At 41.6% G+C, this 22,193-nt stretch overlaps 1 protein-coding gene across 1 annotated transcript in view; it reads left to right on the top strand.

Moving 5' to 3' along the window:
- Window positions 1-22,193, top strand: part of DLC1 (DLC1 Rho GTPase activating protein) — a 235,260-nt gene that overhangs the window by 187,948 nt on the left and 25,119 nt on the right. Inside the window, exon 6 of the mRNA XM_050895583.1 lies at window positions 20,699-20,770. Within this exon, the coding sequence (XP_050751540.1) occupies window positions 20,699-20,770 (72 nt within the window). The remainder of the gene's footprint in view (window positions 1-20,698; window positions 20,771-22,193) is intronic.

The following is a 22,193-nucleotide window of genomic DNA, read 5'->3' as shown; positions in this document are numbered from 1 at the left end:
AAAAGGTTTTAAAAACATCAGAGCTGTATCGGTTCCATGTATGCAATTTTTCAGATCCCCACAGGGCAAATCACATTACCAGGGCAGCTGAACACTGGAGGAAGAAAGGGGTTCTTCAGGATGCATTTGTTGCTATACTAAAGATGTTGTATAAAAATGTGAATCGTTTGCTATAGAATGAGTAAGCCTGTTATCCGGAAGCTAAATCTACATTACACTAGAATAAATTGTTTGTGTTTAACAGTGTTACACGGGTAGCTGCTTAGCTTTTGCAAACTACTGTGCAACCACAGGCTTCAAAAATGACCATCTATAACAGCAGAGAATCTGCTTCAATGCATTTTTGATTTAAAAGAATAGAAAGTGAGTGAAGGGTTTGCTCTGTTGCCTTAGTGACAGAACTGTTGTAAAGTTTAATATAACAGCCAGGTAAACTCAGTTTGTCAGGTGTACTGGACAAAGAAATTTAGGTAAAAGCATTCTCCAATCACTGCTACCTGTCTTTGCATTTTGAAGTCTGATGAAAAAAAGGCATTTCAGAATATGAGAGGACCCTGATTTTTTTTGCTTTAGTGAAAATAATGCTCTTTCATATATTCCCATTAATAAGGAATAGTAAAAGAATCTCTTTTTTTTTTTTTAAATTCAGAATTTAGATATTTAGAAACTGCTCTGGGCTAAGGTTAGATACAAGAGATTTGCTCTCTCAAGAACAAACTCATTTACCATGTCTCTTTGTAAAATGATATGAAGGCAAAAGTAAAACCTCAGAAACAAGCAGAGTAAAAAAGGTAGCCCTTCATAATATGACAGTGTTGAAATATGAAAGCAAACTAACCGCTTTCCATGTTTCTTTTTCTTGTGGTCATGTAATAGAATATGTGTCTTTGTTTTTAAAACATGCAAGCTCCTATTAACCTGTCAGTCACTTCTATGTATTGTATCATGTTCACAAATAATATCATACAGTACTCTCACTCTCTGTAACATGCTGGCATAAAAAGAGAAATGTAGCATGCAGGAGGAGGAAGCATTTTTCAGCTAAACTGGCCATCCATTTAGAATTCATAATCCTAAATTTTAGAGTGACGAATGAACACCCCAACAATTCTGTTACTCCTCCTAATCCCCATCAGGTCTCGAATCTGTTGACGAAGGCCAAACAGCCACTTCTTTCTGCCTGACCCTCTCCCCTTGCTATTGCTGGCTCTCATTCAAGTCAGGATCACATTTATCTGGGTAATATACACCTAATAAATCTTCTCCAACTCAGTTTGTTCTTGCTGGCAAGACAGCTAGCTTCCCCCTCCACTTCTCTCGTCTTTCCTCAGACATCATTATGGGTGTTGACACTCCAGCAAGTTACTTAAGGTGCCCTTAAGTAACTGTCTGCATGTACGCATCTCCCAGTAAAATGCAAGTTAATTGCTGTTGTAAGCTGTTTTTCAGTTGCAATAAGCAACAGCATAGGCATGGACAATGAAAGAAGCAGTCAAACTGGCAATCTGCAAGAGGATTTTTATTAGGCACAGTATCAGCATGATAATCTCATACAGCACTTTCCACAGTACATCTCAAGGGCTTTCCAAAAGAGGCACATATTATTCTCCCTATTTTATCTAGGGAAAAATGAAGTATGAGAAAGGGAATGGATAGACCAAGGCTGCCCAATAAGTTAAAACAGGACAAGACTGCAGATAGGTATTCTGAGTCTCAGTCTAGTGTGCTGTCAAGAACAGGACCAAGAAGGATTATGAATCTATCCTGACTTACACCAGGCCTGACTTTGTTCACTGGGCTTATTAACATGTGTTTTCCTTCTTCCCTGTCTCTGTAGCTTCACATTACATTAACAATAGCTACTCTCCACGCCACAGTATCAAGGTAGTACCTCCCCTGACGAATGCTGAGGTGAAATTAGCCATCACAGTGTATGTGTTCCAGTTGCCATAGTTATGGTGCTTTATTGAGTCATGGGTTTAAAATGATTTCCTGAGTCCTGGAGATTACCCAAGGCTAAAACAGCAGCAGTCTTTCACATAATGGGTCAACGGGTCCAGGTGGATGCATGTGCCTATTTCCTCCAGAGGAAGTAAGTTTAATGAATATAGAGTTCATTTAACTAAAAAGCCTTGGATCACACAAGGTGGAAGATGGAAGTAAAAAAAACTTTGTTCTTGAAAGAAAATTTTCCATTGTTCATAATTTTTTTACTTACTATAACAAAAAAAAAAAAAGAAAACTTTCTTTCCTTCCCTTCTACTCCTTTTAACCCCAGCTGGGCACTGCGTGGCTGACATGGTCTGTCCCAGGGTATCATGCTGTAAAGTCTAGCATCTCATGTGTATTGTAACAACACAGCTGCTTCATAAACCAATTTTTAACCACTGTTTCGACATATTTAAGGCACCAGTCTTTCAGGTTTCATCTACTTTAGTGGGCAACTTGCATCTTACATCTTGTTTTAATGAAGATTACTGGTGTCTCTCTGTGAAAGCTGACCTTTTTTCTTCATCAGACTGGAGGTCATGCGTGAACACAGAATGAGGTTTTAAAAAAAACCACATCTTACCATTGGAATGCCTTGGAAAATGGTGGCTTTAAAGGTGGAAGGTAAAATCTATTTGCTTAAAAATGAAGAGGGAAGAGCTGGTTGATTTAGTAATGATATAGTTGCTGTCACAAGAACACAGAGTGAAAGCAAGAGCATTGGTTTGAAAAAAGCCTCTTCTTTCCCAAGCAACATAAAGCTGAGATATATATCCTGCCTCCATTACACGCCATCATCAAGTTGCTCATCTTTTGATCATTCTGTAATATATATTTTGAGTAAAAGCATCCTTTGTGCTGTCTTCCTCTCCCATTTCATTGCACACCGTGACTCATAAGCGCAGAGGAAGAGAAGCAGTGGTGCGAATCCCAACATGGCCGCTGCCATTCAAATGACCCACAAAGAGAGGAGAGGGGCCAAGGATGACTCCTGATGCCATGGAGCTCTGTTGCCACACAGCCGTCAAGGCAGCTACCACAGCTAAACAGGAGCAGAGCCTGTTGTTTGCTAAACAGGGTGGCAGAGCCAAACCTTTGTTACAGCTTTCTTTAATGGAGCGTGTTAAGAGTCAGTCCCCTGTGACTTGCATATCCATTAGGTCTCACTGACACAACCACTTCCACCACGTAGATGCAGAGGTTTTAGTCCTGATAATTTCAGGTTCAGATTCCTTGTTGTGAAGCAGTGATCGATTATGGAACCTGTCTTTATCAGTAAAAGAACAGTTATTCTGAATTTTTTAAGTATAAGGAAGAAGGACTTCTTCTATGTGCCACAAGCTATATATTTACTCTGGATCATCTCTGAGCCTTCATCACAGGTTAGAAATTCTAACTACCCTCCTTTAGCACTTCTTCTAAATAAGGTTTAGTTTACCCAAATCTGCTTTCCCTACTTTCTTGAAAGTTAAATTCAGTTGGTTATTTTTCCAAAGGTGAATCACTTTTTTTAATGTACAAATACAGCTTTTAATTGAAGAGAAGGCAGACCCATTAACAGCAGAAAATCCTGCAGCCTTCAAAAAATAAATCATCACCAGTGACAGCATCTTAAACACAATATGGAAAAGATATCCCACATCTCCACTGATTTCTATAAAACAATGGTAATCTATGTAAGCTAAGGAGCTTACCCTCTGTGTTTAAAATGGAATGAAAATACTTATTTTCTCTCCTCCTCCTATTTCAGTTTATCTGTATTTATATTTTACCAAATTGTATCTTTGTCAAACTATATAATCAATTTTTATTTCTCATCCTTTTGTGCATCCATATAATAGAGCCTTTCCTAAGTACAGTGTGAACCTGGTAATTTCATTTTCAGCCTGAACTGTCGAACTCACGGTGTTTGAGGGCATTTAAAAGCAGACAAAAACATAGAGCTCACTGATCTCTTCTTTTAAAATAGTCAGTTATATGCACCACAAAGAATAAGGCAAGGTTAATTTTCTTTATTGTTTACTGTTAAAAAAAAGATAAAAAAAAAACCCTAAACATTGCCTGGGATCAAATACAAGTAAGAGTCTCCTATACATGACGAGCTGGTCATATTTCTAATACTGTTTATTTCTAAAGGAAGATTTCTAGAGCAGAGAGCCCATCAATTGCAAGCAGTAGAGCAGCACCTATGTTTATGCAATATAATGACTTTACTATGTATTTTGTTAAAAAGTACTTTGGAAAGATGCTTTCTTTCATTTTGTGATTCTCTAGTAGGCGAAACAATAGCTTTCCTTCTCTGAAAGCAAGGCGCTCTTAATACCGCTTATCTCTGAGAAGTGATAGTGCAAACACTCTTTGTCAAGAGGCCTGAACAATTACAGACTCCTTTAAATAATTACTGTTCAGTAAAGTCAAGTGCTAGAAAATGCAAACTTAATTATTTCGTTGACAATGGTTGGAACATGAAGGTCCTTTGGATTGTGGAAATACTACACGCAAATACCCCAGTCGACAAAGAATCCAAGCCTAGAGCCAGAGGCCTGGAAACTCGGGCTGAAGCTGCTCTATAATCTATCATGCTGTTGCTAAGAGGATATTAATACTAGCGTTTAGAATTGCAATCATGTGTCTGACAATCCTGTGTTTGTAAGAGCAGGTCAGTTGACTAATTACGAATTGGGACTTCTGTGTGTACTGCACTATTTAGAAGAAAAAGGATGACAAGGGTACAGTTAACCATTAAGGCATTTGGGCCTGGGAGGGAAAACAGAGGACAATCAAGTCCTTATTATTAGATGCCGTCCTGCGAATCACTCCCTTATGCAGTTACAACAGAAGGAGAATTCACCTTTTAAAGTGAATAATTGTGCCTGTCGGGCAATCCTTTACAATTACTTTACCATCCAGCAAGAGCTCATTGATTGCATTAAGGATAACAGTACTCCACAGAAACAATCCTCTTAGGCAGGCTACTTCTAAAATCCTGTGTCTCTGTCAGGCAGCTGCCTGCTCTTTGAATAGCCAGAGAGATAAAGAAATAAAAATATTAAAGGCCAAAGCTCTACTGATTTCACAACGCTCTTTAAAGCCAGATGAGTAATTAGGGTGGTTGTAGCCTGCTAAACACCCATGCCTCAGGTGGAACGCTCCTCTGAGCACGTTTTACAGCGAATGCGGGACTGGTGCCTTGCCTTTCAGCTCTAAAAATACGCCTGCTTAAGCAGCCCTATAGAATTCCAAGTTAAAATGCAAGCCAGAGAGACTGCATGTCTTCAAGGGTTGATAACAAACTAGAATCAAAGCTTTCTCTTTCAGATTACCAGCAAGAATCTAATCCAGGTCAGTGATAATCCTCCCGCATCTATTTAGCAATGATCCCAGCAGACTGACTACTCCATCACAAAAGTCACTGGTTCTGACATTGCTGAGGGAATCCACAATGACTGAATGAGGATAGAGATTCCTCCTTTACTGTGGGAGCTGATCAGCTTTGCAAGCAGAACAGGAGAGCTGAACTAAAGCACATAGTGTTTTATAATCAGCATCATCGTTCATTTGCTATTTTACAAAGTGGTAGAGGTGAGAATGACAACCCATGGCTTAACAGCTGAGAGCTTCCCATCTTCTGTGTCTGGGACACATTTGCTAGGTATTCACAGATCTCGTCACTCACCGCTTTCAGAATCCTCAAACAAAACTCTCTGACTTCAAATTCTTGTTTTGCATCTATCACACAACCCTCTTGCTTCAGATTTTACTTCACTGCCACACACATCTCCTCCTCTCATTCTTACCTTTTTTCAGTTCCTTTTCACACTGCCGAGTCCTCCAAACCCTTCCCATTTTTTTCTGCAGAGTAAAATTCCATTCTTTCCTTCTTCAGAAGCTTCCTGTGGGTCCTATACAAAAGCTTCCTATACAGAGATGCAGGCTTGGTCCCGGAAGCAGCCTAGGCAGTCCATGTTTACAAGAATAAACCCTGCTTTTTACCGAGGGTATTAACTTGACACACGGTGGTCTTCTGGTTCCAGCATTATCATCGTGATGGAAACGCCTTAGTACCAGCATGCTTTCCTACATGTGCTGGATAATTTTTTTTTCTTTTTTTTCCTTCATTTTGAGGATGCTTAGTGGAGAAACAATTTCTCTCTTTTCTAGAATTCAGACTCTGAAAATCACACACAATGTGCAACCAGCGTTTTTCTCCATCTCTTGTCATGACTATTCTGTCACTTCCTAGTCTACCAACTGCATAAAACCATAGACAATACAGACAGAAAGCCAATTAGACTGGGATTACCTTGTCTGTTCAACAGCTGGGGTGCAGTGTATGTCTGTCTTCCCTGTGCTAGAGTTAAGAATCCACATTTTACGGGCCTGACCTACCTTGTAAACATATATCCTGGTGCCTTACAAGAAGCATTCAAAAATGCAGGTAAATGTGGCTATGCCAAAAAGAGCTGGAGTGAGTTTAGATATGAAGAGGTAATTGATTAAGCCGGTAATATATGTAAAGTCAAGCTTGAAGATATAGTGCAGTTCCATCCTCTTCTGGGTTATTAAAGTAAATTAATGACCTGGAGCTGTGTAGGGGTTTCCAGAAACAACACGATAATAGCCAACTGCAGCCTATAGAAGGGGGAGATGTTTATTCTTCAGCAAATTGCCTACTCAGGCACCACACTATATATACTCTATATCTGACAGATCATAGTGCAGAAACGACAACTGAATCTTAGAATAACACCAGTGAGTATAAAATACGATGTTGACTTGGAAGAAAATGAACCAATCATAATCTTTGATGGGACCCAGATATTTTCAAAATTTCACAGTACTCTTTTCCATGCTGATAGTTTGGCAGCGGCTCAAAAGTAGCTATTTTGTGCCATTTTAAAGCCCTGAATGTGAGCGTCAACCAAGAAATAAGCATTGAAACAATCTTCGCAAAATATACAGGGGAGTAAATGGTGTAGGGAGTGACTCCCAGGCACAGAGCTATGAAGCCAGGCTTTGCTTCGCTATCTACAAGCCATGCCTGTGGCCATGCTGTGGTCCCCATAGGGAAAACACTTGCTGGTTTCCATCCAGGTCCAGACTGAGACTTTGATGGTGTGCAGGCATTTTCAACGTTTCACAGCACTCTTCGACACGCTGCCCGGGGAGGGAGGCACCAGCATCCCCTGGCCACCCCACACGGCTTGCTTCAGGCTGAAGGCTCAGCATCCCCCGTGCCTGGGGCTGCTCAGGCCTTCCCAATTTATAACACCAAGGAGCCACGCTGCCCTGCTGCCCTCTTTATTAGCACTCTTCTGTACGTTTCCCAGAAAAAGTATTTAGAGCTTTGCTGACTGCTTTTTATAGACATCACTATCGCCTAAAAGGCCACTGCAATAGCTGATAGCCATTAAAAATCACAAAGGAGCAAAGGGGACAGAAACCATTAGATCGTCTTTGATCGCATTACCTTTGGTTTGCGAAGTTCCCCTTGACCCCCCAGGCGTGCAACGAGGTGGGGGGGAGGGTGTCGCTTTCTGCTTGTATTTACGGGCCGTGACCAGGTAAGCGCTTGCGCGGGCTGCGCCTGCCTGCGCGCAAGCGTCCTTCCCTGCGCGGCGGCGGGGCGCGGAGCGGGGCGGGCCCTGACGGCGGGGGCGGGGGCGCCTGAAGGAGACGGGCGGCCGCTCCGCTTCTCCGCGGCGGGTGTCAGTTGCGAGCCGCCGCCGCGCAGGCAGGCAGGCAGGGAGGCAGGCAGCCCGGCAGGCAGCCCCGCGGAGGCACCGCGGGAGGCGAGAGACCATGATCCTCACACGTAAGCTCGGGGCTCACCCGCCCTGCCCGTTGTGGGGGGATGGTGGTTGCGCGCCCGGCGGCGCAGGCTCCGCGCATGGCGGCCAGCGTTGCCGGGAGGTGCTTCGGGGGCAGCGCGGTGGGGTTTGGGGGAACGGGGGTCCCTCTTTTGTTATCCCGGGGCAGCGCCTGGCAGGAGCGCGGGCGGGCTTCCCGCGGGGGCGGCGGCTGCCCCGTCCCGCGGTGCGGTGTGCGGTGCGCGGTGCGCGGTGCGGTGCATCCCCAGCCCGGGGTCTTCGCCCCGCCGGCCCGTCCGTGTTTGCGGGGGTGAAAAGCGCCCGTCGGGGCGGGAGCAGCCCCAGGTGAGATGGGAGCGCTGCGGGAGCCCGGGATGACTTTTATCGCTGGGAAGCGGCAGCCCGTTGCGGCTCCGGTCGGGAAGCGCGAGCCGAAAGGGTTAACATCCGCAGGAGCTAAGGCACGGAGCTGCCGAGGTGCCGCGGGCGCGGAGCGGCGCGCAGGATGCGGCCCCTCTCTGTGGAGGGCACCGTGGCACATCTCTCTCTTTTTTGGGTTTTTTCCCCCTTTTTTTCTTTTTTTTTTTTTTTTTTTTTTCCGGGAGTCCTTGCGAGACGGGAACTGTCGAGTTTCTTTTGAAGTTCTTCGTAATTAGCCCGGTGGCCTCCAGGAGCCCGGTGGCTCCCCCCGCGCGGCAGCGGCCGGCCCTGATGTCACCCCCGGAGGCTTTGATCCCCGTGGAGGAGCAGCACCTCCTGCCAGCCGGGATCACCCCCCTCCGCCCCCTTCTCGAGGCAAACAGAAAACCGATGCTGTTTTCCAGTCGGGCAGTTTTACCTTCCGTATCACCCTCCCCTTTTTGCAAACAACCACCAATGACTTACTTCCACCATAACTGTGAAGTTGTTGAGCGTTGTGTTGCCATTAGCCTAATGAGCTCTGTTGCTAGTCAAGGGTACTTACTATTGGTACAACAGTCTTTTTTTTTTTTTTCTTTTTTTTTTTCATTCCCCTGTTCTTTTGGGAAAATCAGAGTATTGAAGAAATAACTACATTTAAACAATGTATTTAACTAGGTCAGAAGGTTCTGCCTGATGTGTCATAGTACTTAACACATGTGAATTGAAAGACTGGGGAATGTAATTTTATCTTAGCCATCAATTATAGATGCTTTTATTTTTTTTACAGGAGTAAGTGTGATCTGTTTGAATTGCCCTGCCCTGATCAAGAAATTCCCAGCAGCAAATCAGTAACAATGCTCTGAGTCAGGTTATGTTTTAAGGCTGTTTGCAGTGAACTTAAGGAAGATAATAGACAAGCAGATTTCATACGAGCCTCTGAGTGAATCTGTCAACAGTTCAGTGCCAGACTGATTCAGCATCCGTCTGGCAACCAGGCTATTGCTGGCTGACAGCACACGGAGTTGGTATTAGGCATGTCTGTTGATTCCACAGCTGTAGCCTGCTATCTTGTCTTCCAGGTATCCTTACTGATGTCCTGTAGGCATCCTGATCTGCATCTCCAGTAGAAGCAACAAAAAAGAGAAAGGCTGAGGTGGCCAGGAAGTGGGATTAATGTCTCTCTAGCAAATGGTTTGGGGTTACTACTTCAGTTTGCCTGTGGGATCCTGATTAGGGCTGAGATTCTTTGATTATGGAATATAGTATATGCAAAAAGATGTAGATATTGTTTTGAGAAGATGCCTTTCATCTACAAGTTCATAGAAATCAAAGCATTTGGAGCTACCTTTTGTAACCTCTAGGACTTCCTGATCTCTTTATCTTCTTTTAAAATAACTTGGTTTGTTAATGGATTTTTTTTTTAATCAAAAGGAAGTGCAGATACATTGTTTTAAACACCATGGAGCTATTGTTAAATTTCATTTCTAAGTGGTAGTTAAAAGCAAGAATATATCTTGTCATGTTTTTATTTGGGTTTTAAACTCAGTTGTGTAGATTCAGTCTAGGATTTTTAATTCTTGAGTCAAGGTCTTCCCAGCCAGTTCTGCAGCTGCCCTTGCTGGGCCAGAGAGAAAGACTGATGCTAGTCATGGAAACTCACAAGTACCCTGTGTATTTTGCCTCTGGTGGGGGCAGGAAAAAGGTACTGCAGTTGTTCTTATGCACTAATCCTGAATGTTTATATTAGGATTCCTAGAAGAAGGAGATGAGAGGTGACTTGTTTTTACTTTTCTGGTTCTTCTAATTCATTACATTCTAGGCAATGGTTTGTTTGAGGCATGTGAATTTATGAGTTCTGCAAATATTTAGAGATGCAGTTTGCACGATAAAGTTTTTTCTGGTCAGAATACCACAGTATGTTATGTTTGGGCTTCTTGAGAGATTCAAACTTCTCTTCCAATTCCCCTCTGATTGGAGTTGTGCTATTGGCTTCAGCCTAAACACAACTGCACCCTTGGCTGGGTAAATGGAGATGGAGGAAGAGAACTCATGTGCTTAACAGGATGGTCCTGTACTGTAAACAAGCGCTTTTCATGCTTAACTATCCTTCCTAGCAACAGGAAGAAGGAAATGAGGCTATGCAAAAGGACCCTGACACATTTCAGACAATGCCAGACCCACCCTAGCATTCATACAGTATAGCCAGAAGACTTGGGGAAATAAAAATAACTTCAGATGTTTCCCCTTCCTTCTTGTGCATATTATAGAAATACAGCAATCAAATGATCTGCAGTTCACAGAAAACTTGCTGATTTGATCTCCACTAAGTAAAGAGATGATGCCCCTATATAATTTATATATCTTCATTGGGTATCATGTTGTTCTGCTTACAGTCTGATCCTTAGTGTTCCAGGGCAAATGAATTACAAAACACTATATCCTCTCTGGTGATGTAGTGAGTGTAGATATCCAGTAATTTTGGTAATTTCAGCAATTCCAGGTGTATTTCTTGCTTGTATGTATGCGATCAGTAATTCTGACTGGTGCAGGATATCAAGATTGTCTTGCGTGTTTTTTGATTTCCAAAGTTTTTTTCCAAGTTTTTTCTTTTTTCCTCTTTATTTCCTCTTCTGTTTTTCCCCCTTCTCCTGTTTTAAGGAAAAAACAAAGTCTGTCTTCCAGCAGTGATGAGCAAGTCTCATGAAAGGGGCACAGGACTGGGCTGTGATTGGAGCTTTCTGGTTCTTTTCACTGGACACTTATTCTGCCATACTTGCTGACACTGAGTACTACCCTATCCCGCACAGCATACCTTTGAAATCAGTAGGTCTGTTGGTACAGTATACCATCGACATAACTGGTAGAAGTAAAATAAAGTCAAGAATGACTCAACTGGCTAGCTTTAATTCACTGAGTTTCATTACCTGAAAGTTATAGGTAATACTACCTGTATCATACTACCTGTGATAAGCATCGTTATTTGTTAGGATGAATATTTTTTCAAATATTGTCTCGTATTTGTTTCCCTTGGGAAGGACTGTGCTAGATGAGACCAGATCAGGACAAAATATTATCCGGTCTCTCTTCTAATGAAGACACAATATGACGGCTCACTTATTGCTGGTGGGAACATTTTTTAAAGTGCAAAATGGTGCAGAATTCCTTAGACTTGGTTTTAAATATATTCTATATTTGTCAAAATCTCTCTATTCAAATGCTCATCTCTATGTGTGCAAAGAACACTTCCTGAGGAGATGCATGAAAGACATTTGCTGAAGCTAGAGGTGGACACAGTTTGACCTTCCCAGACCTATTCTTGTCATTTATTGAAGATTCAGGATTAAGAAAAATATACCCCCCTGCATTCTTGCATTTTGGGAATGTTCTTTCTGTGACCCTGTGGACCCACAGAACTGGATGCTCTGCTGGCCACCCTTCCCTCTGCTCTCTGTATGCGTCTCTCAGAACAGATCTCCTGTGCGTTATAAGATACAAGAAGCTTTCCAGTGTAAAAGTTCATGATCTGTTTTAACTTCCCTTCTTCTTTCCATACATAATCTTTCTGCTTTCCTTTGCAGTGCTGTGTTGGCTTTGCAGTGCTACCATGGTTCTGCTGTATCTAGACCATTCTCTCAAGGTGTGACCATTAGATCAAGTGCTAAGAAAAGCATTTTCAAGTGTGCAATATCACAGACAGAATGCTGTAACTGTCTGTACTATCTGGAAATGGAAAGTTCATAGTAATATTTGCTTTGGGAAAATCCAGGTTTGCATCTTTAATTCTGATTTAGGGAAAGAGGCATTCAGCTGGGACACTTCCAGTTTTATGCTGGGCTGTTTCACTGCCACTGGTATTTTGTATCTAGTGTTGTATTGTCCACACAGGGTGCAGTTTGGGGACTGGGTCATCGATGAGGTAAGCACTAAATGGTTATGATGCAAAGGTAGTCTTTCTTCCATACAGTTCTCCTCTGTGTGTGGATGGTTTTGAGGTTGAGGCTTAACAAGGTAGAAGTAACTGTCTGTATAAAATCTACTTTCTTCTGTATGAACCATTGAGACAGCTCAGATCAGCTCTTACATCATTATTATTTCCTAGATCTGAACAAGTAACCCAGACTTTGGGCATTTTTAGAGGAAGTATCTGTCACACTGGACCTACTCACTTTGGCCTCCTTCCGGAGCTCAGTGAGCCTTTGATTTGAGCTTTGCATGCTGTGTGCAAGTTTACTAGCTTGCAGACAGGATGCAATGGGAGCATATTAATGCTGGGCTTGGGAGTAGCAATGGTTAATGTTTGCCTTCAGTATGTTCTCAAAGGTCATTCTGACCAAGTCATTTCTGAGAGAAGAGAAGGTTAAAGTCATCTTCTGTTTCCCAGTCTTTGGAGGAGGATTCGTTTCTCACTCTGGAATCTGTCAACATGACCTCCTTCAGAGGATTTGACTAACTACTTTCTCTGCCCCAAATAATCCTTCTCCAAGACCACCCTGTGTTAATCAGGCCAGATAAATAACCCACGTGCCCAATTATTTCTTACGGGTTTTTTAAGTCATTTGACATCTTGTTCCTCTTCATCTGTGAACCTTCTTAAAAATGAATGGGAGAAGATCATCTTTATAAAAAGAATCATACTTTGGCAGGAAAACTACCACATGAAGCTTTAGTTTTCTGTTTAAACAAAGTTAGTTTTTAACTTTAGATTGTGTTGTTTTTTAAATTTCTTTCTTAATCCTCCTATATATGCTCAAAATGCAAAAAACCATTTAAGAATAAATTATGATCCTGATTTACAGTGTAAACCAGGAGTTGTGATGGTTCTTTTGTGTCCTAGAACATGCTTTCCCAAAGTCTTCAACAAGTTAGGAAGTAATGCAGCTAACTTTGGGCAGTTAGAAGCATATTTAACAGTACGAAAATAAGCCATAATTGCAATCTGTTACACAGTGTATAGGGAAAGTGCTTGACAGAGACGTGGGGAATATCCTTTATTCCAATACCGCTGTATTAAATCCTGAAATGGTGCTGATTTGATGCTTTTCGGAGCGTAACAGTTGCTCCAGGTCCTCTTGACAGAAGGGAGGACCTCTTGCCAGCCAGGGCATGCTCTGGGGGTGGTGGTTGTGCCCTCTCTGCCCTCCTGCCATCAGGCACTGTCCTTCCTTGTGCTCTGATGAAAACCTGGGCTGCTCCCCATGCTTGGGATGGGGCTTACAGCACAACTGGACTTAGAGAAAGCACAAGGCTCATTTAAAATATTTTTGGGGTAAAAATAATGAGGAGAACTGTGAAACTGATCCCCTTTATTCCTGAAAAAGAGTACTGTTGGGTTTTGGAGACCCATGGATCCATGTTGGGAAGGGCTTAATTCCTCTGAAATTCATGGAGGCTCCCATTGATTTCGGCAAGTGTTGGCTCAATCCCTAAACATTTTAAATATTTTCAACAAATGCTGTTTCTCTTGTTAAGTTTTGAGCTGAAAAACTTTTGAAGTGATTTCGATATGCTGAAGACTATGAAAAGGAGATTCAAGTTAATTAGATTTTGGTTCACAAAAGCGGTATTGTGTTTCCTGTGCTAGCCAAGAGGATTGGTGAGCAATTAAAACTGCTGTATTGTGTAACTTGGTACAGTTCGTAGGGACGGAAATTACATACAGCCAACATACACCTATGCAGATACTTTGGAAACCAGTCACTTTTTTTTTTTTTTTTTTAATTTATTTAGCTTTCATCATTAAGGGAATAAACAAACTTAAAACCCCATCAGTGGAAGTCAGCCATTTGCTCTTTCCAAAAGCTCTACTGACAAAAAAAACAGTATTCGAGCTTCCTGATTTTTTTCAGAGAAAATATCAATATATGATCTTAGACATCTGTTTCCTTACTTCTTCTTCATCTGTTCCCACACAAATTCCAAACATACTCTGTTTCTTCTCCCAGTGTCCTGTGGTTTATACATAACATCGGCGGCATAGTTACTGTCTTGCTGCAAGGCTCCATAACTTGAAAAAGCCAGTCCCATGTTTAACCCAAAGCCAGCAGGAACACAAGGAGAGTGTTTCTTCAGTCATCATCATATAGTTGAGAAATATTTGAGTAACATTCCCCACCACCACCTCTTTCTAGGGTTTTTATGACTAGAAAGCAGTACATATATTTGGTGTCATATATGGTTTCTTTCAAGAACTTGTGGTTTTTTCCCCCCCGACAGTTTTTGGTAAGAAATATTTTCTTGAAATTGTGCATGCATCCATATTGGCTTGAATTGACTGTTGAGGCAGGCAGCGTTAAGTGGAGATCACAGCATGTGTTGTTTGACTGTGGAAGGTAAATTGAAGCAGAGTGAAATACAGGAGCACATCAAAAAAGGCAGCTGCTATTGCAAAATGTGAGTTGCGCTTTAAAGGTGAAAGGAGAAAAGGGACCCTCTCCGGAAGGTTGTTAGCTTTCCCTTCAAAACCTGCAAGCTTGTCATCAGTTCAAAAGCCATACATACTATTCTCTTGGACTCACTGGTTCTTCCAGAAATGAATCCTTCATGGGCTGAATGTGTCAGACTAATATTTTAGGACAGTTGTATGAGATTAGATTGTTCTCTTAGAATAAGAAGAGATTCCAAACGTGTTAGAGATTTGGCAAGAGCTTTTAATGGGATTTTCAGAATTCTCTAGCTTTTTAGTGGTTGAACGTTTATTGACAAACTTACCAAGTTTCAGTGTTTGAGGGCATTATCCTTATAAAACGCTGTTCTTCATCAATTACATTTTTGCTTTCTTTAGTCCTTGCTACGTGCTGCTTTCTTGAAGGATGTGGAGCGCTAAGTTAATGATACTGCCTAAGGAATATTTAACTACATAGGTTTGAGAAAAAACAGACTTATGAAAAGGAATTTAATTATTTTCAAGCTATCTTCAAAGTGCAAACCTTCTGAGGCCATGGACACATAGCAGGCTAACTCTTAGGAAGTCATACTGTCCTAACTTTAAAGGGCTGCAGGCATGTGACATTACACAGAACTTATTTATCGTTTTCAGTGCCTGGCCTGCTCATTTGTAGACAGCTGCCATAGTGCAGTTTTTTTCCCTGTTTGTCTCAAATTTCACATCCGTGTTCATGTTATCTATAGACTGAGTGGTAGGGTAGTGTGATCAAGTCTAGTGTTGGGACTGCAATTCACATGTCAGGGAAGTAATTCAAGCACTTGGAAAAATGATTGCTTGTACTTGGGCAGTGGAATTCTATCCAGAGAAGAATATTTCTCATATATACCACAGCTGGTCTTAAAAAATATGATCCTGAATGATCTCAAGCTTCTTAATAGCTCAGGACAGTGTTTTGGAGTTGAACACCAATTTTGGAAAGCACCAGAAATTCAGAGGGACACAGTATGTAGGGACAGGTAGTTTCTGATACAGACAGAAAAAGAGGACAAGCTTCTGAGCATGGAAGGCCTTTTGCAGCCATTAAACTGGAGCGTCAGTCCTGGATGGGAAAGAATCCTCTTTGTGCTCCATCTGTGTCTTAGAAAATGTGCAGGTAGTTTATGGAGTTTTATGCATTACAGTAAGGAGCAAGCGGGTTCATCTCTAGCATTCACGGTGAGAAATCACATTCTCTGCATTGCATGGGAGAGACTCTCCTACAAGCTAATTCAGGAAGATGATTTTGTATTCAATTTTTACAAATTTTTTTTCTTTTCTGAAAAAGTCAAATAGTGAATTTCAACTAGAATGACCTGGTCAAAAATTAAGACCAAAAAGAACCCCAAACAAACCAACTGTTAGGTATGGCATTGGAGTGAACCTCCAGCAATGAAGCCCATTTTTGCTGAAATTTGATTTTAACAGCGTTGATTTGACCAGTCTCGCTACAGATTTTTACAATCTGCTCTCTTAACAGAGCCAAAAGGTGAGATGAGTAGAACTGATGTGTGGAGGTGCTAATATGGCTATAAAGGTGTCTGAGTTGAGGCAAGAGGAAACCATCTGCTTGGAAGAACTGTTCATATGATGTTTAGCACTTAGGTGAAAATGGCGTCAATGCATGACTGTAGAATGATACATCTGCTTTGCACCTTGTCCTGAAGACCCTGAAAGAGCTGGTGCTTAAGTTGCATGTGTCTTCATGGAAGCAAAAAGAAAGGAAGAATGAAAGCAAATGATCTTGCTGCTCCTAGCTAGACTGCTATGATTATTTTTTTCTGAAAGGACATTATTGCAGCATCACACTGTGTGGTTTTTATTTTCTATAGGAAGGAAGGTATCATCCAACAAAAGACTATAGACATCTTATTCTGCAATTGCAGTATCAAACAAGGTGTGAATTTAGATATTTTTACTATGAAGTTTTAAACTTGCAAACTTGCAGGGCCATGAGCCAAGATTAACCAAAGTTAAACAAAAAGGAAGTTAGAAGTTTCCATTTTCACTTACCAGTTTGGGGAAGAATTGGGTCCTCTAACCCCCCAGGAAGTGGGTAAATAAGGACTAATGGTTCCCAACCATACACAAAAGGAACTCCTACCCTTGATTTGAGCATGGAGGCCTGCTTTGTGAAACGGACTAACAAATAAAGCTGTTTCCAATAAAAATTTCCTGTTTCCTCTTTAACACATTTGCCTGCTGTTTGCTTATACGACACCAAGAATAAAGACTTCATTGTACTCCTTTTTGGGTTTTTTTTTGTTTGGGGTTTTTTTTGTTTGTTTGTTTTACACAAGAAAATCTCTTAGAAAGTATCAGGACATTTAGAAATAATAGCGCGATTTCTTTCTTGCCGGCGGTTCTTTCGTACAAGAACCTCCTGCTGCTGGGGGAGGGCACAGGACGCACATCTGAAAAGCTGCACATACATTTCTTGCCTGGAATGTATACTGAATTGTAGTTTATTGTAAAGGTTTTAACTGGCAAGGATGTTTGATTCAGAAAGGAAGTGGCACTGCGGGGATGGAGGAGGGAGTGGGACCAGTCCCTTGCCCACAGCAACTTGTATCAGCTTAGCTGCCAGGTCTTCATCGGAAGGATGCTCATGGTGGGAAGTTGCTTTGCATATCATGGCAGATTAATTGGGGCTGAAGTAGGTCTTCCCTAAAATGGGTTGGAAAGCAGTGTAGAGTTCCTCTGCAAGCTCCCTCTCTTCCCTGTGGCTCTCAGTTGGCCCCAACCAAGCAGATGCTGTGCTCAGCACTGAGTTCATAGCTTAGGTAATGATCTGTAACCCAGGTCCCAAGGGAGACTGAACGAAGGCTCTGGGTGCCCTGTCCCTTCTAAAACTTCTTAGAAGTAGTGGAAAAATCTGATTTTTGGAAGCTCTGTTCTTCTCTCTTTTGTCCCTCATTATCCCAGTTGCGATTGATCCAGATGACAAGGACTTGCACATATTCCCATGTACGCCTGGATGTGAAACCATGGCAGCGGGCAAACCAGGAGTCCCAGGGCTGATGCTGCTGAGCTGGAAGAAAAGCTGGTATTTGGAAAGTGTGGGAATGAGCTTTCTCCTGTAGCGTAGTTGAAACGATTTGGCCAGAACCTCAGGTTTAACTAATGTATTTTATTCTCAAAGGCAGATTCCAGTTAAGTTGTGGTACTGAACTTTTTACCTATACAAGCTTTCAGCTGTTTAAGTTTGTATCTCTTATGTGAGGAAGCTTGTTCTGTGTACTCAGCTTTCTGTGAAGCCTATTCAGCGCACTCTGGGCTGGATTCTCCCTCCAGCTATATTTTGACCTGCCTGAATTTCACATACATACACAGTTTTGTTCATACTCTGGCTCCTCAGTAACCAGCACGGCTGAGATGGGGAAGCTGGGTTGGAAATGACCTTTCCGTTCATCTGGTCACAGCGCATCAGTGCAGTCTAGGAGCAATCCTGGGTTTGGCCAACTGGAGTTGAACAAAAGGAGCTGCTTTTTTTAGGTCTTGCCTCTGCTCTGTCACCCATACCCCTGCCACGTCCCTCTCTGACACACGCTTTGTGTGGATGGAGGTGACACGGAGAGAGTCCTGGCCGTAGGGGACTCCCTGGCCTCTTCTTCAAGACAGCTCTCCAAACCCATCGCTCTTCCAAGGACTTGCAACAGGAGCCAGAGGCTAGAGCCCTGACTTTCGCAAAATGTTTGAGATGGAAATGGGGCAAATATTGCTTTTAAACCCTTGGTGCTGTCCTGTACCCCGTCATAGGCATTTGCCTGGCCTAATCGATGAACAGGTGCACTGGTGTTTTATTATTCTCTGCAATTCTTGTGGCCAACCAGGAATAACTCAGGTGTTTCATTGCCTATGGAGACTTCTTGGGGGATTCTCAAAGGTATTTTGAAAGCAAATATGCTCTGAAAATCCCAAAGGCATCTGACACCTGTGTGCCCATAAAATAGGACTTCCACATAACTTCCATGTATATTTGCAGAAAAGATACACAAAGCTTCTATAGAGAGCCTTAAAAAAAGTCTGATAAATGCATATTCATAATTTTCTAGCTCTAGAAATATTTTACAGGTCATACACCTGGGGTGCTCAGTATAAGGACCTGTGAACAAATATTTAAACACATTTAAGAGCCACTGTAGTAGTAAGGAATCTGACACTTTTTTCAATTGCACTACAAGCATCTACCTGCATTTTTAGGTAAATATTGGTTATCGGGGATCATTTTTTTTTCAGTTTTAAATCAAGTAAAATTCTCATTCAATCCAGACACTTCTGCAGGATGTGACCTATAAGACAGTGCATTTTATTTTAAGTACTCTTAAAAATTAATTGCAGATTTTTTTACTTTAGTATTTTCATTGCTTCTGAGACAGTAGTATCCTGTTGTTTGTTCTTGCTTTAGCAGTACAAGTTTTAAATATATTTTAGATTCTTTTTTTTTCCTTCTTTATTAACTTTCCTATGTATTTCCTTAGGATACTGAAATTAAAATACTAGTTTAAGCAAAACTTTGCAATCGCTTGCAATTGGAATTGAAGAATGCTTTTTCTTAATGAGTAGCTAAGTCAATATGTCTGTACGTGCTTGTTCTCATGTGGTCCCATAACCCAAAGGTGAAGCAAACACAAGTTACACAAATGCCTGCTTGTCCTGACTTCAGCGAGAGTGGATTTTTAGCTGTTTATTTATCTGGAATGTTGTGCTTTGGCTCACCTTAACCCCTTGGTTTGGGTATGTATCTTAGCAAAATAGTCTGGCAAAGCACAAATATTTTAACCCTGTTGTAGCAATTTGGAAAATTAGAAGGGGATTGCCATAATTTTGGAGACGCTAAAAGGTGCCTGCCATTTAATCCAATTTTAATTGTGTACCTATATCTCACTGGGAATATTTCATAACGTGCCAAAATCTTGAGATATTTTACTTATGTTATGTTTGGCTCTTCACGGCCCTATGTGCAGTAACTTGTATTCTGAGCAATTCTGAGCAAAACCCTTTGCGCGTGGTTTCTGCAGCAGGTAGCTATAGTATCCTCTCCAAGTAGGTGGCAAAATTGTCTACTGAGTTGTACATAATGAAGCTTTTCTTTTCTGGTCCATCAAGAACAGTGAATATAATCAAAGCCAGATGAACTTTAAGAGTTTCTGATTGTTCACTGTCTGTTTGATCAGTTCTAAGCAGGGAGCTAAATTCCCAGTAGCACTTTCTTGAACTTTTAGAAGAACAAAATTAACCCAATTCATTTCCTGAACACTTGGAGAATACCCTAAATACCTTTTATATTTTCCTAGTTTGATCTAATAAGATAACATATTCTTTATTTCTGCTTGTATTAGGTAACAAATTAATTTATGTATAATTTATTCACAGACTAATATAACCCATGTTCAGAATGTTTCCTTTCTTTTGGTGTCACATATATTTATATGTATATGAATAATTTAATTTTGCGGCATGCTGTTTTGGGCAGTGTGAGGGAAAATTAGCTGAATTTCCTGTAATATACCAAGCAACTCATAAATGCCTTGAAGACCTCCAGTGAAACTAGGTTCTTGTTGGGTAGTAAATATGCGCTTGAGTGAGCTGCAGTACAGTGTGTCGGTTGTTCTTGGGCTTCGGTCTGTCAGTACTATCTACAGGATATTAAAGTGCACAGTATTACGAGCTCTACTAGGAATTTCTGTCAAGACAAAATAGTGTGCCAAGAGGATCATAAGATTTGTTAAACAAATGCTGCTCGTGTTGATTGCAGCACTGGTTTCTCTAGTGATAACAAAACCTGTATGGAATAATCCATAACTCCTGCAGTTTTCATCTGTGCCTGTTTCTCTAACTATAAAAGTGATCAGCTGTTGATAAATCACGGGTGAACGCTAGTGACTTCCCAGAATCTAAGATATGTTTGATCATGAGAAGAAAAGCAAACTGGGTAAGCAGACCTATGTCTCAGTTCAAAGTTGCTGAATACCTTTATGCTGATTTTGTGACGGGAATAGTAGAAATGGTGGAGAAGAAGTTTTTGCTTTGCAGATCACTAATCAGAGGGTGTCTTGTTTCTGTCCTCTTCCAGAAATCGAGGCCAAGGAAGCTTGCGACTGGCTGCGGGCTGCCGGGTTTCCACAGTATGCGCAGCTTTATGAAGGTAGGCACCTGAGCTTGCAAGTTGACCATCCCCTGGCAGTTTTTGGGCAATAAGATGTAATATTCACCAATAAATGAGGTTCAGGGGCACAACTGAAGCGCCAGTACGTAAGATGACTTTTAGGGATTGGACTCTGCTACCCGCCACACACATAGATGTACCACACCCAATGGGACTCTGACACACTCTTGGAGTTTTAAATTTGTTCCAGGTTTCTGTTAGTCTGAATCTTCCAAATGTCCTCATAGCACAAATGTTATGTTAGCACCATGGTACATTCCCTGTAGTTAAAACACAAATGGACTATATTTTCATGAATGTAGTCATCCACTGCTACAAGCCCAGTCTTAGAGAAACACAGAAGCTGTGTCCAGCTCCACTGGCCAGCTCTCCTAATGGAGCAGAGGTAGGAAATTCTGCGTACGCATGGATGCATCTGTACGCCTCGTGATTCCCAAGTCCTGTGTGTTTTTTCAGAATGGTTTGGGTTGGTGTTAGACACAGGCTCACTATGAAGGGAAGAAGGAACATACAAGCCGTTGTTGCACAGATGTGCAGCAGTTCCTCGAAGAGACTGCTGCCTCCTGCACTCACTTGTCCTTCTGTGGGATGGATTGACTTTGCATGTCCACTTTTACAAAGGTTTTGCTTAATTGAAACTGTTGTCTTCATTGCCTCTCTAACCTACTAGGAACTTGCAGTTTTGGCATACAGTTCTTACACTCTGATGCAGAGTAACATGCAGAAGTTTGTTTTAAAGTGCGACATCCTTTTTATATATGTATATTATTGTTCAGAATTCCCCACACACACCACTTAAAATTACTTGCATTGTAGTGAAATTATTATGCACTCTTATCTGCCTCTTCTTTTTTATAAAAGAAACTCCAGCTGCCGCTTGTAAGAATGAGCATAGAAAGTCCATTATTTACAGTGAATAACTGTTGGAAATTACAGCAAATGCTGAGCTGACCTTCTTGAAAAATGATCTTGTTGAGCTTTGATTTGCAGCTGCATTGGCAATATGAGATGATAATAGCACTTTCAAAAGCAGCACTTGGCAAAACTTTTCTTTGCCTGTTCAGAAATTAAATTTCCTTTCATTATTTCTCTTCCTTTTTTTATTTTTTTCTTTTTTTGTGCTAATGGAGATGCCAAGATTTTCTTGGGATGCGGAGCTGGGACTGTACTTCCAGTCTTTGTTAAAACTGGGGACAAGACTCTCAGCTGAATATGTGGGCTTGTGCGTTTCATGTTATGCTGAGCTGTAAATCCCCTAACAAATTACTTGCATTCAGAAAACGTCCTACCTGTGGTTACCATTGCCCTGCCTAGAGACTCTAAACTTATATAAAGTTTCTAATGTGGGACCATGTCCTGCCTAACATCAAAAGGACCGCAGAGGTGAGAGCAAGAGTTGAGA

Source organism: Gymnogyps californianus, chromosome 4 (genome assembly GCF_018139145.2).
Source record: "Gymnogyps californianus isolate 813 chromosome 4, ASM1813914v2, whole genome shotgun sequence".
NCBI classification, from domain to species: Eukaryota; Metazoa; Chordata; class Aves; order Accipitriformes; family Cathartidae; genus Gymnogyps; species Gymnogyps californianus.
Note: the sequence above shows the minus strand (reverse complement) of the source record. Positions and strands in the feature narration are given on the sequence as shown.